The 23726-nt window shown below is 34.8% G+C and overlaps 1 protein-coding gene across 1 annotated transcript in view; it reads left to right on the plus strand.

The window, feature by feature from the left end:
- LOC145683627 (uncharacterized) overlaps positions 1-23726 on the plus strand; it is a 497638-nt gene that overhangs the window by 430540 nt on the left and 43372 nt on the right. Inside the window, exons 95-96 of the mRNA XM_081754963.1 lie at positions 162-188; positions 2946-2972. Of these exons, the coding sequence (XP_081611089.1) occupies positions 162-188; positions 2946-2972 (54 nt within the window). The remainder of the gene's footprint in view (positions 1-161; positions 189-2945; positions 2973-23726) is intronic.

Genomic DNA, 23726 nt, shown 5'->3' on the forward strand with positions numbered 1-23726 from the left:
TATAATAAGAAGATGAATAAGATTATATTTTCTACTAATTATTCTGAAATTAATTATTGCGCTTCTTTATTTTCAAATTTTATTTGTGAATAGATTACAGAAAAATATAACTTTGAAATTATATAACTATATAAATGGAGTCCAATTTTGATATATTTCAGGTGGCAAAGCAAAAGCTAAAGCTCGAAGTAAGTAAAATATTTTCAATAACCACTATTTGCTAATATCTACTTGCGATTTCAGTCTTATATTCTGTAAAGGATTTTCCAGTATCAAGTTTATGTGTCAGTTAATGAATATCAATGCTGGAACCCACACAATTCATATATATATATATATATTCATATAGTTATACCATGTCAAATTACAATGAATGCAAGTTCGTCTGATAACATGTGACCAAAGATATTGTATGCATATGCACATCGTAAAATATTCTTACGATAAAAGGGTTTGAGGGACTAAATTTAGGGTTGCAATCAAGTTACTATATACAATACAATTCACCAAATTGCTGGAATCAAAAGTTTTTGGTATTTAGGATCATGGTAAATTCCAATTTTTAGCAACTGTACTATTTTTGTAAACACTCATTACGTTTATACTTTATGAATTTACTAACATTTTCTGAATGCATGCCCCATAGTCGGGAGGCAGAATCTGGAAAAGTCTCCAAAATAAGAAGTTGTATCAACCCAAGAGTGCAAAAGCAACCGGTGGTCCTAAATCATCAGTGGAGTGCATAAAAGCACTGTAACAAGTGTTATAACTTACTTATAAACACTTGTGTACCAGAAAAGATTAATCTAATCAGGGTTCAAAAAACTAAAGAAATATGTAATTTTACAAATACTTCGTAGAGATTTGATATGATAGTCTAGAATATTATTACAGTTTTGCTTGTTTTTAGTAATAAGTAGGTATTTGATGATGTTTGGTGTAATATTCTTATAAATTACATACAAATAGAGTTACTGAGGTTTGTGCAAAAATATTTTTAAAGTGGCCATTGAGAAAATACGGACCCATTCTTGATTTCAAAAATACCCTTCAGGTGTATAACGATGTTATAAATCACCCTATATATCACCTATAAATGATGTTCGCTTTCGCTTAAGACATCTTTACATACATTCCTACATTATTTACATTTTTGTTAAAGAAATAAGGAATTATTTTCACGACCGATGGAAATATCTTCATACAAATAGAGCTGAAAATTCGGAATCATCCTGAATATCAACTGTAAGTGGATCTTGACACTATAAAAGACATATCTACTTGTTCCAAATTTTGTAATCCTTAACGCATGGTCGTATCTAGAGATCTAAAAATGATCATAAGAGTGCAGGAGATCTCAAGGGAGAAGAGGGAGAACTGCTCTTCAAATATTAAAAAAAAAAAAACAGCTTTTATCTCGGTAACAAAACTTTTATTGACTGACATGAGCTGAAATTCAGTAGTTGCATTCGAGACATCAGCATTCGAATCAAAGTGCACTTTCCTTCGAACTTACCTCTCTGTACGGATACGTTTGGAAGTAAACCTAATAATGTTGGTACCTTTGGAAAGATACATTAATGGTCTACAAATTTAGTTAGGAATGTTCTTTCCATATCTCAACTCATTGCGGAGATACAGACAAAAAAGAAAATATTAAGGACTAAATATGCCAGTTTTTAATATTTATGTTAAATTTTCCGAAAATCCGTTGGGACTATTCAAAGCCTGTATAGACAAAATCGTAAAGCACACACTTCAAATAAAAGCGGGAAAAAATTCATTAATGTCTTGATTAGTTTGGGAGATATGGCTTTTTATTTGAAATGCTTACATTTTAGCTTCAGTAGACGGGGGAGCTTCCGCTCGCATCAAGCGACGGCGGTCTAGAAATGATCATAATAGTGGACTTGATGATTTAGGACCAACGGTTGCTTTTACTTTCATGTTGAACGGAACCTAATAATCAGCCGTTCTGCCTCCCGAGTACTATGTTTTTATTCTAATGTAGTTTGTTCTGTACAGCCACGTGCAATTATAATAAAAATTAGTGTGTATATTTTATGTAAAATGTTTCAACGACAACTCCTATTTCATCATTCACTTGCGCTGGAAACTCTAGATGTTCCATTCTATCTAATAGATACCTATTCTTGGGTTCCATTAATTCATTTTTCATAGCATTCTTGATGTTCGTTAAACTTTCTCTGTTGCTTTTACATGAGTTGTGCACACATGAAAATTAGGCAATGTCAAATATGACATTTCAAAATGTGTAATAGAAGAGTGATTGGGTCTACTGAAGATAGTTTATGCTTGACCATTGTTCAGATTTTCAATATTTTGTTCCATAAATACTTATATATATATACATATATATATATATATATATATATATATATATATATATATATATATATATATATTGACAATTTGCAATATTTTATTTTAATTAGGAATAAAATTTTGTATTCCATCTTTGTCATAAAATTTTGATTGTAGTAACACAGGAGAGAAATATTCATGTTACAATAATGTAATTAGTTTCAATTGTTGTAAATTAATTATTCTTAATAATCAAATTTGTTCGTTCTAAACAGTTTCGGAATTAACATTTGTACGTAGGTATAATAGTAGATAAATACAAACATCAAAGTATAATAAGTTTGTTACATTACTTTTGTACAGCAACTTATTGTCAACTAGAGCTATTTTCCACAACATTTACAAAATTATAAATGGTTATACATTTTCAAAATATCAATTAACAACCTCGCGCTGAATCCTGCCTTCTAAAACTGTCGAGATTACTGTTCGAAATTACTGTCGTCAACACCTGCTGTTATAGTTAATATGATATATTAGTATAATTTATGTTAAACGAAATAAAAATATTTTAGAAAACGAAATATAATACAAAAATGATTATTTTGTTACTGTTTCAGATGCAAGAGTATCGGCCGATGCTAAGGGTAAGCTAATATGTTATGTTTAATCAAAATATCAATGGCTATCGTTTGAAATGAAAACGTACTTCAAATCGTATTAATTAAATGCATTTTAAATCTAATTGCTATTGATGTATTTTAGTAGTAATAATACGTTAGATGTGATGAAAATTTATTACTTATATAGTATATCGGTGTATACGTAGATAGATAGATAGATAGATAGATAGATAGATAGATAGGTAGCTGCAATGGGTCTATTCCGGACGTTTTCGTTCAGTTTAGACCCCTTTTGCAATGTACGAAAATACACAAGGGGTCTATACGGGACGAATGGGTCTATTGAGGACCAAAAATGGGTCTAAGCCGGACGATAGGGGTTTAAATGGGACGGAGGGGTCTAAGCAGGACGATCAGTGCTACCAACATACTTTTCTTAAAGTGTTTACTGAAACTTAAATTATGCTCATCTGATAGTGATTTGAAGTTTAGTGTTTCTTTTCAGCAGTAAGGCTATTAGACACTTGAATCTAAAGTTGGAGGTGGAATCCGAACTACATTTGTGCGTTCCAATTTCTGTTCTTTTTCAACCGGGAATCAAACTCGGGACCCCACGTACCAAAGTCGTGAGTCCTAGTCACTATAGCAACGAGAATAGCAATAATCATGACAAGAGCTTGTGGTAGCATTATAGTATCAAACTACATATACCCATTATATTTCTTCCATCTCATTTGGGATTTTTTTTTAAATGAGAAATATTATACTAGTTTCCAACTCTACCATTATACCAAGATCACTAAAAGTACAGTCACCCAAGTAAACAAAACACATCTTAATTCCAAGTAATTCGGAATACTTAATAAATAAAAAATAAATACACAAAAACATTAAAATAGAAACGTAAAACATTAAACACTTGATGTAGCACTTACAATTTGGGACATCTTTTCAGTATAGTTTATAAATATCTTATTGATAAAGTGGTAGACCGTTTATGGTGGCGTTTCCTGGTTCGATGGTTGGCTACTGCCAAGTCAGATTTGGAATAGAAAAACACCGTGTGCATCGGTTTTCTCTGGGTTCTCCCGTTTCATCCATTATCAAGTGTGGGAGGATTCAGTAGCCTCCGTAGAAAAAATCATTTTGGAAGCTCCACTATTTTCACGAAATATGGTCAAAGTCCTTTTTCAAGTATGATGTTGCAAACTAAATATAAAACTCAAACCGGTTACAAGTATGTGGGGAAAGACTATGATGATTATTGAAGTTTAGCATCTCTTTTATGCACCAAGGCTATATAAGACGTAGATCTACAGTGAAATATGGAATGTGAACGACCATAATACTTTAAAATTTAGGTACTCTTTCATCACGAATCGAACCCATGATCTAATGAACCAAGGACGCGTGTTAATTACTAGACCAGCGAAAAGTTTGGGGAAAAACTGAAAGTGTATATATTACATCTTGAAAATTGATCTATCAGCTTTCACAAGAACTAAAAAAAAAAAAAAAAAAAAAGGAAAAAAATAAAAAGTCGGGATACACGGAAACGAAGTAGATTAGTCTTGACTTATGAAACAGTAAAGAGATACCTGTAGTATGCATTCAAAGTTCACTACTCTTACGCTTTTGGTAAGGAAAATATTTAACTTGGGAAAACGTATTTTAAATCCATCTAGTGGCAAACAGTTTCTAGTCACCGCGCTCCAATCACCGCAGGCTTCTTAGAGGTACGCATAATGATTTATTTATACTTTGTCATTTACCCCACACTTCCCTGGCTACAACCCAATTAAGAATTAGATATTTGGAAGTTTCCAGTTGGATGGATGGTAAGTTAGGCATAAAGTCTAAATGTATATCAAATAACGAAGGGGCACTAGTATGTTTGGTTTAAGTTAAACATGAAAGATAGACCTATATGTCATCTCATTGAACCCGTGCCCTTATATGTGGAAGCCATACCATGAATGCGCACTTACAAAATGGGCCAACCTGTTCCAAAATGAGTGTTTCTTTAATTGACAATTTTGTAATACGAATTTTGATTACTCCCTCAGTAATCACCGTAGCTAATAGGATCATTAATAACAACTAGCTTTTTATTTGTGTTAACATTCTCGGATTTACAGATTCTATAATTCAAAGAGAGAAGGATTACAATCATTAGATTAAATGACTGGAGAATTGCAATATGTGTTATCAGTGGCGTATTTAAGATTTCGTTTCGGGAGAGGCTTTGCTAACTTTCGGGGGGGGGGGATTTGCCTGTAAATGTGAAAATTTTGCAAGATATTTCATTTACTTTACTATAGTAAGTAAGATTTCCGAGGGCTTAAGCCCGGAAGACCCTCCTAAATACGCCACTGTGTGTTATTGTTTATATTATTTAAAAAATATGATCATTCCAATGCAAAGTAAACATTTTTAATGCACTTAATTTTCCAACTTAAAAAAAAAATCTAATGTTTCTTAATATGCCAGTATTTACTCTAATTTCTCATCTAAATTTATGTTTTGTGCAGTTTGTGTTTAGAGTATATTATCCTATAGTTATTTTGCGTTTTTTTAAATTCAATTATTGTCAAATTACTTTAAGTTTAAGGCCACACGAAAGTTCTATGAACAACAGAAATTGATATAGCATAATTAAATAAAAATATTGTTAAACCTACCCAGGGATTAGTGGCCGCATTGGCTTAGTGGTAGAGCGTTCACCTCTGGTGCTTGGGGTTCCTGGTTCGATCCCAGCTCGCGCCAAATGAACTTTGTGGTGGACAAACACCGTGTACGTGGGTTTCCTCAGGATTTTCCTATTTCCTCCCAATTTCTTCATTTCACCATTTCATTCATTTCTCACCATCACCGTCTCCTTTAGCCTATCCGGCATAACCGTGGGACATAAAACTCAAGGATTTCATTTCATTTTCTACCCACGGATCAAGGCCGGATTAAGGAGGGCTTAGGGGGCTGTAGCCTTGAGCCTAAAGGTGGATGGGGCCCCCCAATTTGATCAAAATCTCAACTGGCTGTCTAAAACGAATCATACAAGATACAATCATCATAAGATAAAATATGACCAAAAATATTATTCTCTTAACTTTCCTGTTGCACTTTCACAGAAATGTATTAAGCAAAGTCTACAGGGCTCACTATTTTTTTTCTAGCCTCGGGTTTCCAGATGATTTAGTCCAGTCCTGCCAGGGTTCTGCTACTAGAACGTGATGCCTCTTTGCATGCATGTGTACTTGTAAGGAAGTATTCTGCTGGACACAGTCGAGATTAGTAGACTAATAGTACACAATTAGAAAGAGCAATTCTAACTTGTTCAAAAATGTATGTAAAAACTGCAGAGTATAAAGCTATAGAATTAGAGATTTTATGTATACAATAACAGAGTAACTACGGCTTCATCATACTGAGGTTTACTTGCCCACAAATATGTGTATCAGTAGAGGTCAAAGCAGGATGTGTGTTTACTGGTCGAGCATCGGTAATCTTTACTGATTTGCAATCGGAAAATCCTGTAACCAAGGATTCTGTTGAAAATAAAAGTTAGCAAATGGTTTTATGTACATACAGATACAAAAGTATTTTAAACTCATGATGAAAATTTTCTATTTTTGATTACTATATTACAATATGTTGATGTTCTTAGGTTTAGTATGTTTGGTTACACCAGACCCACCAGTCTCTGCTAATACTTTAATATATTAACAGTACAAAACTATTTCTGTCTCCAACTGCTTTTTCATCACGTGACCATTTTTCTATATAAGATTGTTCTGTTTCAGCTTCTAAGCTGTAAGTTATCTTCTCGTAATTGATTCTTCGAAATTTCTTTCCTTCACAGTTTAATTTATTATGACTATTACGGTGTTGCTCTCGTGTTTTAAGGCAATTGGGAAACCCTTACATTATGAGCTATCAAATCTTTGTTTCGAAAAAAAAAAAGAAAAGAAACAATAAATAATATTGGAAGTCAACGCGCTGCCCACACACTATTGAGTCAAAGTATGCCATTTGATTCGCTGTAGCCATTTGTTGTAAGTTCAGATAGATAGAAACGCCTCATATCCAAGGGGTCTATTCAGATCTTTTCCGGCGCGTTTAGACCCACCTTGGAATGAACTAAAATATGCAAGGGGTCTAAAACGGACGACTAAATGAAACAACGTTTCCGACTATTTTTCTATACACTGTTATTACTCCCGTTTTAAAAGGCTGAGGTAGCTAGCTACCATGAGACAAAAATAGCCAAAACCTGTTACAAATATGGCTTTTGGCTCGCGCTAGTTATAAAGTGTAATCTACATTCTCGCTATGCTTTACAGTATTTTCATTCTCTCTGTGAAGAAGATACTGCAATTATACAGTAAATAGACATGATTTATGGACACTATAGTGCGTCAATGCAAGTTTTCGCTTACTCTCAGCTAGTATGCCTTCTATCTATTTACACGAAGCAACTCGGAGATTATTGTGTGTTTATAATTGACTAAATATGGAACATGGTAGGTATTAAATTTTGAAAATAAAAAAATAACAAAAATATTACTGAAAATCATAACAAACACATCATTTCCACTTACTTGTTATGGTATATCGTGTATAAGTTGAAACTACAGGTAAAGTGAATTCCCAAGAGGAAAAGAATATTAGTGAGGTACTGACACGTGAAAACTATAGGTGATTTATTGCTTTACAGTTCCTTTTGTCTGCCTTTACAACAGGCTATGCAAAGAATATGACAATCAATGAAACGAGCTGGTGAGTACGGTTGATTTTTGCTTAGGTGGTAACAAGGAAGTATTCCTGGGTATATAGCGTCTTGTAGTGATAAAATTGTGCCAAGTATAACAAATAAGTTTTCGATTATTGTATTAGGTGCAATCTGACGTTCTTGTTCATAAACGAAGCTACATAATATAATGTTTCTGTAAAGATATGGTCCGTTTTGCCTGTTCTTCATTCACGGCTTAGTATGCTACCGAGAATAGAAACTGGAACAAGTACTTTGACCACTATTCTACGTTGCGGTACTAAACTATCTCACGTAGTCACATCTCGACTTTTGAGATTGACTATGTTTCTAAAATGAATTATAATGTATTATTGTCTAGTTGAATTCTCATAATATAGAGTTTTACCGTCATCCATTTATAATTCTTTAAAGGAGCAGATATAAAAATAATAGAATGGAACACAAGATAAGGAAATTCAAATTACACAGTTTACTTTCGAAACTATCATTTCCATTGTTATTTCTACGGCCAAATTCTCTTGTTACTTAAGAGTTCCAAAGTGGAATTGGACTTAAAGAGAAGCGTAAAGCCAGGGGTGTAGCCAGCAGGTTTTGGTAGGGGGGCCGTCGTTTTTGAAGGGGAGCAGCTGCAATGTACAAAATTTAAAAAAAAAAGTGTTGCAGCTAGTGTTTCTGAGCCCTGAAAAAAACGGAAAATTTTGGTTTCCTTCATTGTTTTTAGCTTATTATTATTATTGCTATTATTATTATTATTAGGCCTATTATTATTATTATTATTATTATATTTATTTATTTATTTATTGTTTTTCTTCATAAATTATATTCGTGGTATTTTTATTATCTTTAACTAAGAATACTGCCTCGGACCAAACACTACACTTTTGTGCATAACTATTTCAATTTAAGCCCTTGTACACAGAACCTATCTATAAAGGTAACCAAGAAAGTTTTATCGCTTTCTCACACACCATCTTCCAACATCCATATGTCACCTAAGACAAACCATTTCACTATACTTATCCACCCACGCCCTTAGTTGAATACCATTGTTTTATGGTATTTGTTAGCAGTGGCTCCGATTGGACGTTAAAAGTGAGGGGGTAAGATCTGATCTGAATATTTGTGTATCAACATTAGTTTTCCTAGTTGTTTCTAATAGGCCTACTTTATTTGCCGAAAGGATATAACTAATAGGATACTATCTTTTTCAATTAAAATATCGAATATTGTATTTCATATTTTATTAAGTAAATTGGCAAGGGCAACCCAAATAGGCACTAGCCTTTTGTAGTCTAAACAACGAAGGTGTAAGAAGAGATTTGATTCCTTGCTCATGGACATCTTAAAATTCTGACTGAAAAAGTTTGTGATCAGATTATTTAATAACAAATTTGCAAAACAAATAAATGGAAAGGATAATATTAATCATAGTAATGAAGAATGACATTTTAGGCACTGTCGATTTTTGTGCAATTTAAGAATAACTTGTGAAAGACTTATTATTTCTTTTGCGAAATGTTCTCTCAATTAGTTTCAAAGCGGCTGACATATCGAGTCCCTGTAAGAAGGAATCGTTACTACGCTAGAATTGTTGCGCTCCAATAGGTTAAATTTTGGGCAGGGCCGTAACTTGTGGGCAGCAGGGGGCAACTGCCCCCCAGAGAAGCTCTTCGCCGTTCGATGCGGGCTAATTTTAAGTCAAAATTTTCTTACTCCATATACAGTACGAACATGGAAAATATAAATGAAGCATCAAACAGTTTCACTACATTACATAAACTAAAAAGCACACAAAAGGTAAATAAAACAAAAATAAGTTGTGGCCTCATTTCAGTAAAAACTGTCTACTATTAGGGTCCCTAGAAATAATATTTATTCATATGGCTTTAAGGTTTGTGAATATTGTCCCATTAATTAATTTGTCATGTATGAAACGGGCCCAGGGAAATAACTAAGGGCCCCGCAGATCATGCCGTGCGGGAGGGCCCACAGGCTCCGGGGTTCCATAAAGAGTAAGAGAAAGATGGAAAGAGGGGACCCAAGAATTAGAAAAACAACTTTTTCTAGGGGGCCCAAATACCCGTATTAATGCTTACCTCCCCCCCAAAAAATCTAAGTTACAGCGCTGTTTTTGGGCCATTGTCGGTGGCAATTGAAACGGAAATCCTGTAGCTTTCTTAACTCGACGGGAAGACAAATAATCCATACGTACTCACGCAACGGCAAATATTATATGGCGCCATTTTTTCTATGAAGCAGTAATATACACAAACTTGTTAGGATGTTTGTCTTCAAACTGTCAAATACAAATCACAGTAAATTGTGTAATCTGTTGTCACAAAAAACTATACCATACTATTTTCCGATCAGTATAAGGAAGAGAAACCATACTATTTTTCGATTGGTATGGTAAAATACTATTTTTCCATAAATTATTAATATGTAAACTTTGTTATTTTAAAATGATTGAAGCCAGGTAATCTCACTATAATGTTTTAAAAGCTGGTCCATTTGGGGGGGGGCCTGGCCCCGATGACCCCCCGTGGCTATACCCATGCGTAAAGCCATGTGTAATATTCCCTTAAGAATTCTTCTATCAGCGTATATTAACAAGAAAAATGTCCGTTTTCAATTGTCCATAGACCGTTCGATAATTATCGTAATATAATCACCTATTTATGCGTTACTGTCTTGAGGAAAGACAAATAATTTCAGGAAAACTGAAATTTCAAACAATTTGGACTATTTTGCAAGGGTTTCAATACTTCTCGGAGAACTGAAAATGCACATTCCGAAAATATAGTTACAACTACAAATTGATTTGTTTGTGTAGTCATGTGGGTCGTGTATTATACGTCATTATCCTCAGCACGGACGTGCTTTCCGAACAAAACCACACACACATGTATTCTGAATTCCTAGTTCTGGTTATATTCGTGAATATTTAAGAATATCCTGCCAAAATAGTGATTTGTTTACTTTTACACAAAATGGTGCACAATCGCGGACCCAGAGGCCGGTTAAGGCACGAGAAATACCACGAATATCCTTAGAAGACTGTCAGATTACTACAAGTAGGAATGGGTACGAGTCGAGTTTTCAGCCGAGGCAGAGAAATTTTCTGTATTCTAGTCACAGTTTTTAGGTCGATTTTCGAGTCGAATCAAGTTTGATACTTCGTTTACCCGTGCGGCTCCTTTTAGCTCATTTAGAGATCATAGATTTCTTTGTTTCGAAAACGAAAGCTATGAAAAGTAAGCAGTAATGTGGAATAATTTTAGTGTTGCTCCCGAGAAAGGGCAATTCTCACATCTCGTCACATCCCGAAAACGAGACGAGACTACATTACCCTGAGACAATCTCAAATATCGTCTCATGAACATCGCTGCGTGTAGCAAAATCAAGCTAAAATTTTGTAAATAGAATTCTTTCCCAGTAATTCGGGAAAAAGCTAGCACAGTGCTTACTAACTTGCGGATGAACTCGGAAGAATACTGTGAAAATCTATTACCGTAGAACCCTGATAATCCGCCGCAAGGAGCCCTGACCAGGACACCGAAGAACCAAGCGTAGGTATAGGCCCTCATAATCCATGTTTCTACGCATATGGGTTTCGTCCCCAAAGCTCCTCTCGGGGCTTCTCCCTCAGACTCCGAAGTAACTTTTTTAACTTCGAGAATTAGAAAACACTACTTTTTGTAACAGTTATCACTTAAAATTTTCAAGTTGACCTCAAAAACACTATGACAGTTTTCTTTGGAGAATTTTTACAGAATTGAAACTTTTGAAACTGTTACACTTTATTCTCATCCATTTCCCTCACATGCATATAGTTATTTTTTTAGGCTGGTCTTTCGATTCAGGGGTTACTAATACGAGTACCTTGAGAGCACTTCTTATATAAAATTTAAAACTAAGTTTGAAATTATATAAAACTTATTTTCATTCATTTTAAACCTAATAGCACCAATTGAATGCATGTGTGCCCCAACTTCAATTTTTCATTTACTGTTCCCGTTTGTTTGGTGGAGAAATTTACTTATTCAAAACATTGTTTTCTGAACGCTACGTTTCTTGAAGAAAATATTCAGATCATTTCAACAAAATGGACAAGGAATAAGTCTTTTTTTCTGTTGCAGTGTAGCTGCACCCAACATTCTGCAACGATTCAATTTCTCAGGGATTTCTATCAATGTGTTACAGGTTTTGTGAAAGATTTGTTTTCAATATTATTAAAAACATCTGAAGTATGATTACTTTCATGAACAACAAACGTCCATCTGCACACATTATCCCCGTATATACAGTATATTATATAGGATGTGAGTGTACTGTATAAATAAACTGTGTCCCATAAGTCTGGTTGCATAGGCTATCTAGATAGCGATTAAAGATATGAAAAAAAAAGATGAGACATAAGAAAGCAATGTTACTGGAAAGTATAGGCTTTCGGTCTAAAATATTTCTATATTTCAAATTGGACCAAACACGAAAGATGAAAGATAGAAGAGACGGGCATATGAAGGATGAAGGATCACATCCCACTTCAATGTTTACGGCACTGGCGCCACCACCAACCTTAGTAATACATACGTTGATCCAACGTTGAAATTTCATTTATTGTGAAACGAATAAACCGTTTAATAGGCAGACATTTTCCCTTTATCCAACGCTGGAAAACACTACGAGTTAACAATTAACTACCAGTTGTTCTGAAGACAAATTCTTTAATCTATTAGGTCACCTCTATTTAGATAGTAATGCTCATTGCTCAGTAGACAGATATTTCTTTTTCTATATTTTCTGTTATTAATCATAACTAAATATCAACGTTTTAATAAACATATGTATAGTAAAATTCACCCTGTTTTAATTTAATTTTGTTTTGTATTTGCCCCTTCCTCTTGTTTGTGAGTAGTAACGGTACTGCCATGAATATTGAAGTCGTGTGTAATCACTCAGCCAGTGGAGTAGAGATCACTATGCCTGCCACGCGTTATTTAGTAGGTCGGGGTTGGCAAGAACCCATGCTCCGGTAGGACATCCTGACTGAGGGGTTTCCTGATTTATTCAGTCCCTCCAGGTGAATGCTGGGATGATAGTTACTCTTTTAGACTAGAGCCGCTTTCTTTCTTAATCCTAGCCCAACCTAAAGGGCAAATGTGACCTCGGTGTTGAAGGTCCGAACTCCTCCTTGTATCCTTCCCTTGAACAAAGAAAATGCTGGCGTATGATCCTTTCCCCTTCATATATCCGCCCATTCAGTGTACTTTAAACTACACTGGATTTGATTCGAGTCGAGTTGGATAAAATTTCCAAGCCGAGCTCCCGAGTGGAATTGAAAGAAAACTCGCTTCGGACTCGTCATCCATCCGTAACTACAAGCCATCATGGCAGTAGATTCTGTCTTTTGGGAGAGTTTTGTTCCGATTCTTTGATTTCCATATTACTTTGTTTTTGCCACTTCCAAATTTAATAATCGATTAAAAAGATAGAATTATGACGTCGTTCTATTAACATCCAGCACTCCAGAATTTTCCGTGCCTTCGCAGTAGAGACTGAGATGAAATGTTTTGAATCTGTGGAAGTTTATTTTCCGCGATTTCCAATTACACAGAAGTATTATTAGCGAGGAAAAGGGGATTAGAAGATCAATAGCCAGCCGGAAAAATGAAATGAAATCTTACGTCCCAAGGTTATTTCGGCTAGGCTAAAGAGAGGGTGATGCTGAGAAATAAATGAAATGGCAGAATGAGGAAAGTGGAAGGAAACGGAAGATTCACGAGGAAACCCACGCACACGGTGTTTGTCCACCACAAAGTTCACTTGGTGGGAGCAAGGCTTGAACCCGGGACTGCATACACCAGAAGTGAACACTCTAGCACTGAGCCACCGCGGCCTCGAATAGCCAGACGGATTTCTTACGTGAGGGAGATATGAATACCGAGGGTGCAATGGCAAAGTCACCAAAGATTACAAGAAAGAGTTAATTTATTACATACGGAATCTGGGAAGAATTGAAGCTCCTTTTAGAAAACTTATGATTTAAACTCACTTGGCTCGTGAATATTTATGCTGTAACAGACATGCCATTTTTGTACTGTAATAGAGATGCATATTACAGCACACAAATCCAAGACTAGAATGTTTTATCAGCAATACAAGAAAACTAGAAAATACAGCGGTACATAATTTAATTCAGTTACATACTTTATGTTTACAGAAAAATACAAAGTATTGATTTTAGAATACTTTGGTTTGAAATTCTTGAAATAGCAATATCCCTGAGGAACACATTTGCTATATCTACTAAGAAGCACATCAAATATCACGCTTTATGCAAAAATAAGTAAAAATGTGCTTTATTGTTCAAGATCAGTAATAAAGACATTAAAAGATACATTAAACGAATGTATTACATGGTCTCATCAACTACAGAATTATAATCCCAGTTTTCCAGCTATGTGATATATGAATGCTACGTCGTGAAAAAAGAATGACATAAAATAATAATATTAATAATAATATACAGTGAAACCTCATAATGACACCGATAAGATAAAAGGTTGATTCAAATTTGTGTATACACCTTTGTAAGTTGGAAAGTATTGTACTGATTGCAATGGAATTTGCGCTATAGCTATTCTGGTTGATGCTTTTATCGGTAATATATTTTAAAACCTATAAAATATACCCATATTTTAGAACATAGTAGGGAGAGAGAAGCTGTTGAAAATTCGACACACCAAGGAATTTGCTACATGCATATAAATATTGCCTTTACGAGTGTTAATAAGAATAATATCATAATTCATGTTATACAGACATTAATAATGACTTATACCAAACATACACACATCATGCCCCAGAAGAGTTAATAAAAAGATGAAAATAACGGAATGTAACACTCATAGGAGCCGACTTGGAGAAAATATTGGGGGGACCACTGGCGCAAATCCCGGGAGGATGAGAGGGGCATGTCCCCCAATCTTGTACCTGGGGAACAGTCCCCCCAATAGTCTGACGTGAAAAGTGCTTTTTGGGATAAGTGTTATGATTTGTGTCCGTCTGCCATAAAGGAATGTATGATGGAATTTATTTCTCTTAGCTTTTACCGGTATATATATATATATTACTATTATATTATTATTATTATTATTATTATTATTATTATTATTATTATTATTATTATTATTATTATTATTATTATTATTATATATTAGAAAGAATCGTGTTCTGTAGTAGTTCAAACTGAACTTCGTGCTGTAGTGCGTTTAGTAGTTTCATCAATATGTATTAATTCCACATCCGCTACTTGGGCACAAATTGCAATAAATGCCAGAGGAGAATATGTTCCCCTCCTCATCCTGGAAAATTGTCTCAGCTGTAGGTACGGGCAAAATTCCGGGGAAATTGGGAGACATGTCCCCCAACATTGGAACTGGAGGCTGAGGCTCTTCCAATAATCCAATTTGAAAAGTGCTTTTTGCAGATAAGTGTGATGATTTGTGTCCGACTGCCTCAAAGGAAAGTGAGATGAAATTGATTTCTTTTGGCTTTTCTATTTTTAATGAAAATGAAGGTGTGCGACTGTGCGTGACATAACCTGATGTGAAATCTTATCTCCTCCTCTCCCATAGGCCCTAGCATACGAAGAGTATATAGACTACTCTACGTCAGTACAACCCATCTTTTCAGTAAACGCGCATTTCATCTATTTGTAGTATCAGACTAGGCATCTACTCATGCTTCGTAAGTAAAGAAAAGAATTTAATTGCTGGAATATTTTTCTCCGTAATCTTAAGGTTACATCTGTTAACTGCAGTGTCAGATTTCTGTAACAATTCCTGTAATGCTATTGAGATTATCATAATTTTGCTCAAATAAGAGTATTGTTGCGTCATACATAATTTTCTTTCTTCATAGTTTTGGGGAAGTCATTATTTATATTATTATAAAACAAGTGTCCGAAATTTTAACGTGGATCATTGTTGATGCCTAATTGGAAACATACCATTTATAAATATTCATGTATTAAGATTTCAGAATGCATTCACGGCAGTGATTTGTAATACGGATATGTACTACTACTACTTCATCTACATCGCCTAATATATAATATACTCTACAACATGTTTACCTCAGAAATCAGATTCATCTACCGTAATATGAAAATCTTTGAGTTTTATGTCCCATGGTTATGCTGGCTGTGCTAAAGGAGACTGTGATAATGAGAAATGAATGAAATGGTGGAACGAAGAAAGTGGGAGGAAACGGGAGAACCCCGAATAAACCCACGCACATGGTGTTTGTCCACTACAAAGTGCACGTCGCGGGAGCAGGGTTTGAACCCGGGACCCGATGCACCAGATGTGAACGGTCTACCACTGAGCCACTGCGGCCCTTTACCGTAATATGGATTTCATCTCCCTTTCCTAGAATAAGTCTCAAGTCTGCCCACCTCGCAATGTTGCAGACAACCAGTGGGGCCTTTAGGATTGTGTTTCGAGGGGCTACGCCCAACACAGGAAAGGAAGTGGCAATTGCCCACCTGAGTTTGAGAATTAAATGTATTTTAATTTATGCATGAATTGTAATTTCAATGGCAAGAATTGCAGACCGATAAATCCTATATGGTATAATACAAAAACTTAAGAGTGAATCTCAACTTTTATTATATCCATAGAAGAAAAAGGAAGTATGCTCTTGGCCTACCTAATTTTCCAGGTTAATTATTCCCCCTTTTGATTTTCTTTAATTCAAACATTTCCTTCTTTTTAAAATAACAAAACGATATAATTTTTCCTTTGTTATAATAACTAAAGTTCCGTCATGTTGATATCCGCTCAAGTTGGTGTGGAACACCAGTTTCGCTTATCGACTCCTGTTAGTTTAGGTGTTACTGATCACGGCCGACTAGAATCACAACTAACAACGGTCGATAAAGTATGATAGGCGAAACCAAAGATAGTAACATCAAGAAAAAGAAACAGAAAATTAGAAAGGACAAAAGAAAGAAAAAGAGGACGCAATTATTACATTATATGAAATTTGGCAAATACAGTATTATTTCTGAACAAAGAGCATAAGAAAATGGAAAGTCAATGAAATTCTTAGAAATGCTAATAAGGATTATTGATTATTGTTCTAAGTGGAATGCGAAAAACTAACAGTTTTATTACAAGGCGATCTTGAGCTCGATAGCACCCTATATGCCACTGAAGACAACTCTGCTCCCCTGATCCTCCACAACATTGTTTTTGAATTTCATAAATATTTTGAACATTGCTTTTATATATATATATATATATATATATATATATATATATATATATATATATATATATATATATATATATATATATATATATATATATATTACCCCTCTCGCTCAATATTGAAGACGGATTTGCGCCGATCGGGGGGGTGAGTGGCAAACAATGAATAAATATATCACCATATTCAGACGTTTTCTATGAGGTGCTGGATGAAAGCCCCTTCCCCACAGGATCTCGGTCCGCTCCATCCGTTCCGCTGCGAATTTCAAGACCTAAATCAAATTCGCCTAAAACAAATTCAAGTTCAAAATTTGGGAACTTCACTGCAAGTTTGCGCACCACATTGATCGTCCCTCGTCATATCAGTGCTGCGATAGTGTTGGTTGAAGCTTCAGTGCTCTATTAAACATAACTTTAAAAGTGGCGTTTTGTATCGAATAAGAAGGCTGTTCCTAATATTGAATTGAAGGTACGACAAAGTTTACGACATAAATTCTTTCTTCTCTTTGTTACTTTTTCCTAAACTGGATTATATTCGGGGGGCAAGGACACCACCTTTAAATATTGGGGGGCCAAAAGTGTCCTCCCTCCCCCCCCCCCCCGAAGTCGGCGCCTATGATGCCCGCTATTCGAACAGGTAGAATAAGTTTTATGGAAAATATTTCAAAACATTGCAACAATGAAAAACTCGATCGACGGATTTTAGACATAGAACTTACTCGTTGCTCGTAAATTGTGTTTAAAACTACGGGTTTAGTACACTACTTTTAAAAATAAAACTCATAATTGAAGAAAACTCGACATGAAATGAAAGCTTAACCTATTTTGTTTTTTGCTTTGTTTGAGTTTAACGTCCCACTCTTACGCCGTGGTAGCTGAAGGAGACGTGAACCTACTTATTATTGTGGAATCAGAACCACTTTTTTCGTATCACAGTGGGAATCGAACCTAGGGCTACGCACGCCGAAGGCAAGCGTTCTAACCTCTAAATCAAGCATGAGTCCTCAACATCTTCGTTTTACTCCCATTGAGATGAAGAACAACAATGATGTACAGTGAATTATAATGGAGGAACCCATGTAACGCCAAAGAAAGGTAGAATAAAGCTCAAACACCGCGTTGTACACTATAAAATTCACATGAAACTTCCTGCCATTGAGCAAAGGACGAATATCACCAGATGTTATACCTTTAGCACTCAGTCACTGCACTACCCTTTAGGAATCATTAACCCGATGACCCTTTCCCCCTTTTTCACAGGTGTCTCTTTCGAAAGTGCTTGTGATCCATGTGACCTCTGTAAACTGCATCTCAAGTATCCAGTTGTGTAAAGAAATCGGTAGTGGATAGTCGGGAAACGGAAAAAGCTAAATCACAGCAAAAGGTTTCATAATGCGGAAGGGGGGAACTCCTTCCATGTGGCAAATTGTTGGTTCAATACATGAAAATAGAACAAAAATTTTACACGCCTGCATTTTTGTTACTGACGGGAGTGAAATAGATGTTCTATCATCAAGTTAAATTTTTTCCTTTGTGTTCTAAAATCCTTTGGATTTCCCTTTACAATGAATGTTTCAAGAAAACTGTCAGTTGTTTTTTCATTCTTTTTCTTTTCTTTTTTCTTATAAAAAAGCAACGCTCTCTTGTCACTTGCTCAAGTGTTAAGAATGAGCTAGTGCATTTAGAGTAGATAATATTTGCTTTCATTCTTTGTAGGCTCTACTGTCTGTGTACCCTAAAAAACTTCAAAGATATGGTTGTCTTTCCTTTTTATCTGGCACATAGAAATAAGCTTAATAAAATATGGTACCATTCTTATCATTCATGGCATCAGCCATTCAAATTTTACATATAGTTGTATCTGACACCGCCTGTGTGAATAACAGTCCTGGTGATGATTTATGGTGATTTATTGATTACTCTCAATACATATATGAATGATTCGCTAATAATGATCGCAAATTGATATAAAATTGATCATAAAAAAACATTAAAACTTTCTAAATTAAATTATAGATTTTTTTTGAGACTGAAGCTCTTTTAAAGAATCGTCAAATTTGAAGGAGTTCGGGTAGGGATGGTATATAAACGAGGCTGCAGTTCCCGATCTCGTCTCAAAGTAAATAGTATAAAATAAAAATAAAATGTGTAAGTAGTATATTTTTTGCTTTTATTATTCAATTTGAATTATTGTGTGGCATATCCATTCGTAGGTAGGTGGCCAACACTCGTGCTTTTTATGCGTGTTCGCGGGTTCAATCATTAGGGTGTATATCAAGCATTGGATAAAACTTGAATAGTGATCCACATTTCACTTTACACAACATATCTTATCATATAACCTCAGTACTTGCTATGCAGAGAAACTCTTCACAGTCAACTTCAATACTATAGTTAATTTCCTTCCTGCTGAATCAGAGTTATTGAATATCCTACCAGATAACACAGTAGATAGCAGCAAGAATGTATTTGAATGATAGGAAATTTAAATTTTACAATTTCTCATTTATTGTTCGCTACCAGAATGCCCGTTTTTTGCACGGGGAGAATAAGTTTCATTTTGGACATGGCAAAAATACTGTCACCCATCAACTATGAATTCGACACTACTATTGGTTATTTATATATATATATATATATATATATATATATATATATATATATATATATATATATATATATCGGGTGTCCTATAAATAGCGCCAACAAACTACAGAACACTATTCTGCAGGTCAAAATAAAGGGAAAATCTTATATGATGGAATGCTCCCCAGGGCCTCTCTCAGCTGGCATGGGGAATTAACATTTCACTATGTGGCAGAATCGCATATTAATTTTGAGCATTAGCATCGCTCTACAAATCCATCAAACAGTTATATCGATTGTTAAGATAATAATTGGTGCTAGTGTCAACTCTATTGACTTCACGGGCGTCTCTGGCGGTCTAAAGGGGGACGCGTCCCCCAAATATTCTGAATACGAGATAAATGGATCAATGCTGAAAGTATTTAGATCTATGTGGAAGAAGTAAAAATATAGGCAGAACAAATTAAAATTATGCCTGTTCTTAAACATTAGGTTAGCGTGAATAGAATGTCCGCCTGACGTATGTCACTTTGAAAGAAGGATTTTATTTATTTATTTATTTTTAAAGTTACGCTTTTTAGTTAGTCAAAGTAGTATCTGCTACAGGCACATAAGTTTTTCATTGCCTAACCAGCAACAATTGGTTTCCATGACGAAGGGAGACTGGATAAGGGGAGGAAAGGATGTATAGAAAGTTTATCTTCGAATTAAGAAGGGAAATCTACAAGGACGGAAATATACAATAGAAGCGAAGGTGACCAAAAAGAATTTAAAAAGATAGAGAAATTTGAATATTATATATGAGTGTAAATTTCATGCGAATACTGTAGAAGGGCAGCAAGGGACAACTACTATGACAATATAGAAATTAAAGATAGAAATGAGTGTTTAATGAGTGAATTGAGTTTGAAGAAGATGGAAAGAATACATTGAGGAGTCGGATGACAGCAAGAATAAACAGTACATTTTATACATTAAAACGAAAAATGAAGTAAACGAGGATAGTTCATTGGACAAATTCAAAAACATACAGCGAAATTAAGAACAAAAAGGTAGATAATATACATTTTGAGTTCATTAAGAATGCAGAAGAATTTTTTTTTTTTAAATCGAAATTCACAATCAAATCAAGCATCATCGTATGACTTCTTTCAGAGAGTTAAGATTTTGTTAGCTAAAGAATCGAAATATATGAGGACTATGAAACTATACTGCTTCAAATGCGTTTAAGAAAACTGAGCAGGGATTCAACGGTAGGAATATCAAGGTGAAGAAATTATCTAATAATCATATTATATACAAACATATTTTTTTTCGGCAAGTAGTCTAAAAGTGATGGAAGAAAATTATGAAGAACTGTGTTGCTAAGGCTAGAAAGAGCGGATGTCATTAGTAAAGTAGATTTCAGTTTACTCATAATTTTCACATAACTTCAGTTGAGGTTTACTAGCATTCTAGTCGTCTCCGCCCCCCAATTTTAACATGCTAGAGACGCAAATGATTGACTTTAACTGTCATCTGGCAAGAATCGATGTAATTATTTGATGCATTGGTTGATGTAATCAATGGTTCTTCATCTGCGACGTTGACACAAAGTGCAATTCGCTTTTGAAGACAAGGACCCGAAAGGTATACGTACCCATTCCTTCCTCCAATTTGCAGAGCTGAATTTGGATTTAAACGGCATAGGAAGTGTCACTGTTCATTTCAACGACACTAAAACTATGGATTCGACATTAATATCGGTAATTTTCGATCATTTTTGAATGAATCCCCCTCCCCCTCCCTTACATTGTACCGTTAAAATGAAATAATAAAAATCATCCCAGGCTGGAACTCATCTATGTTGAAAATTTGATTGTGATCGATTGGGTGGTTCATGAGTTATTAAGTCACAAAAGTAATTACTTTTATTTTGTATATAGCCCATAGATTACATTCTGCTTTGACTGCCATATTAAACAAAGAAAATCACGTTCATTATCTAAACAAATAGATATTTTACTACTACAATAATTGTTTCAAATATATGAAATGCTTTATTACCTTTCACAAGACCAACTTTAATTGACACTTTATAACACGGCCTTCTTACAATCTCATGATGAGCTTATTCTCCATAATACTATAGCTGCACATTAAGTTGTAGGACCACTTCTCAAATACTCTCGGTGCAGAAGGGAATGCTAAACTTAAATCAAACAATCACCTTTCATTATCTATAATCTTGGTTGCATCTTCAATCGAGTTAGGTTTAGGTTTGAACTCAGGTGTCTCTCCTAGTTCGAATTGCACTTTCTGTTTCTTATACAAGCTCATAAGATCCTGATGCATTATATGGGCATGTTTTTTTTTTTCTGTTGTAAAGAATGAAAATTACAAATTGTTGTATACTTTCGTGTTTATAGTGGAGCAAAACGAAACTGCTAGAATTTTTTATATAATTACGAAAAAAGTACAGTTGCGTAACGATAACAGAAAATTTAAATCTCAAAATGCTGAATACTATTAGTGATGAGCGCAAGAGTCTTGGACTTGCAGTTTTTGCAAGAGTCTTGCATGCAAGACCAAGACCAGGAATCCCGATGCAAGACCAAGACCAAGACCAAGGTGTGCAATACCATACCTGCAAGACCAAGACCAATACCAAGACTCTTGCGCAAGAGTCTTGCAAAAGTACCGGCACTACTTGATTTTTTTTTATATAATGTAAAAAAGGAGGAGATGAATTTCTTGGCTTCAGTAAAAATGCTGCTGAAGTGAATGTATTCCAGTAGTTTATGCAATCCGTGTGAGTCAATCTGCCCCTGTAGCTTATAGCAACAGTATGTCGTTTTCTGAATTGCTTGTTCACGTGTTCTGTAGATACTACTCGTTTTCAAGCGACACAGGTGTTATTTCGCACCATGTGAACTTTTTTGGTGGACAAACACCGTGTGCGTGGTTTTTCTCGTTATTTTTTCGTTTCCTCCTACTTTCTTCATTCCACCTCTTCAGCCATTTCTCATCATTGCCGTCTACCTTAGCCTTGGTGCACAATCATGGGACGGTAAACTAGATACTTCATTTCATTTCAAAGCATATTAGTGGTGTTCTTCCAAAACTAAAGAGAAATGTAGATCTAACATCAGTAATACCGTACACCATAGGTGTCGACTACATGGGTATGACCTTGGCTTCGAGACTCAAGCATCCGTTGGAAATTTTCAATGCGTACTTTTAAAACTAATATCGAAATAACATTTTCATGACATTGACAAACACTTAGTGCATGTGATCGCAAGTTTGATTTCATGAGCGGATGCTTAAACATTGAATAATTGTTTATTAATATTTAGCCTTGTTAGGTATACGACACATCGAGGATTAAACAATATAACATTATACAACAACAATAAATGTATATTATAAAATTGAAAATGACTATTTTTGGGACTCCTAATCTCTTGAACCAACAGACCGATCTCAATCAAATTTTCAACATAGATGAGGTTTGGGCCTGGGAGTGTTTTCATCATTTCACTTTAACAGTAAAACTTAGGGGAGGGGAAGGGGGAGTTATAAAATAATAAATAAAACTTAAACCAAACGACCAATCTCGATCAAATTTTTAACATAGATGAGGTTCTGATTTGGGGTGTTTTTTTTTAAGGGGTGTTGGGGTGTTCTGACTTGGGGAATGATATCTGTCAGTTCACTTTGACGGAGCAATGTAGGGGAGCAGGAAGAGGGGAATATGTACAAAAATCAATATAAATAAAAATAAAAATGACTAAGTTTGTGACTCAATAACTCTTGAACCGATCTCAATCAAATTTTTAACATGTATGAGGTTCGGTCCTGAAAAGGTTTTTAGAGTTTGTTTCACTTTGATGGTAAAACCTAAGAGAGGAGGAAAGGAGGTGTATATATATATATATATATATATATATATATATATATATATATATATATATATATATATATATATATATATATATATATATAATAAAACTTAATAACTTCTGAAACACCCGACCGATCTTGGTCAAATTTTCAACATAGATGAGGATCGGACCTGAGATGGTTTCTTTCTATCACTTTGAGGGTGCAGTTTAGGGGAGGGGAATGAAAGATATTTTAAAATGATCGAAAATGACTCAT

Source organism: Thermobia domestica, chromosome 4, assembly GCF_964235325.1.
Source record: "Thermobia domestica chromosome 4, izTheDome1.hap1.1, whole genome shotgun sequence".
Taxonomy (NCBI): Eukaryota; Metazoa; Arthropoda; class Insecta; order Zygentoma; family Lepismatidae; genus Thermobia; species Thermobia domestica.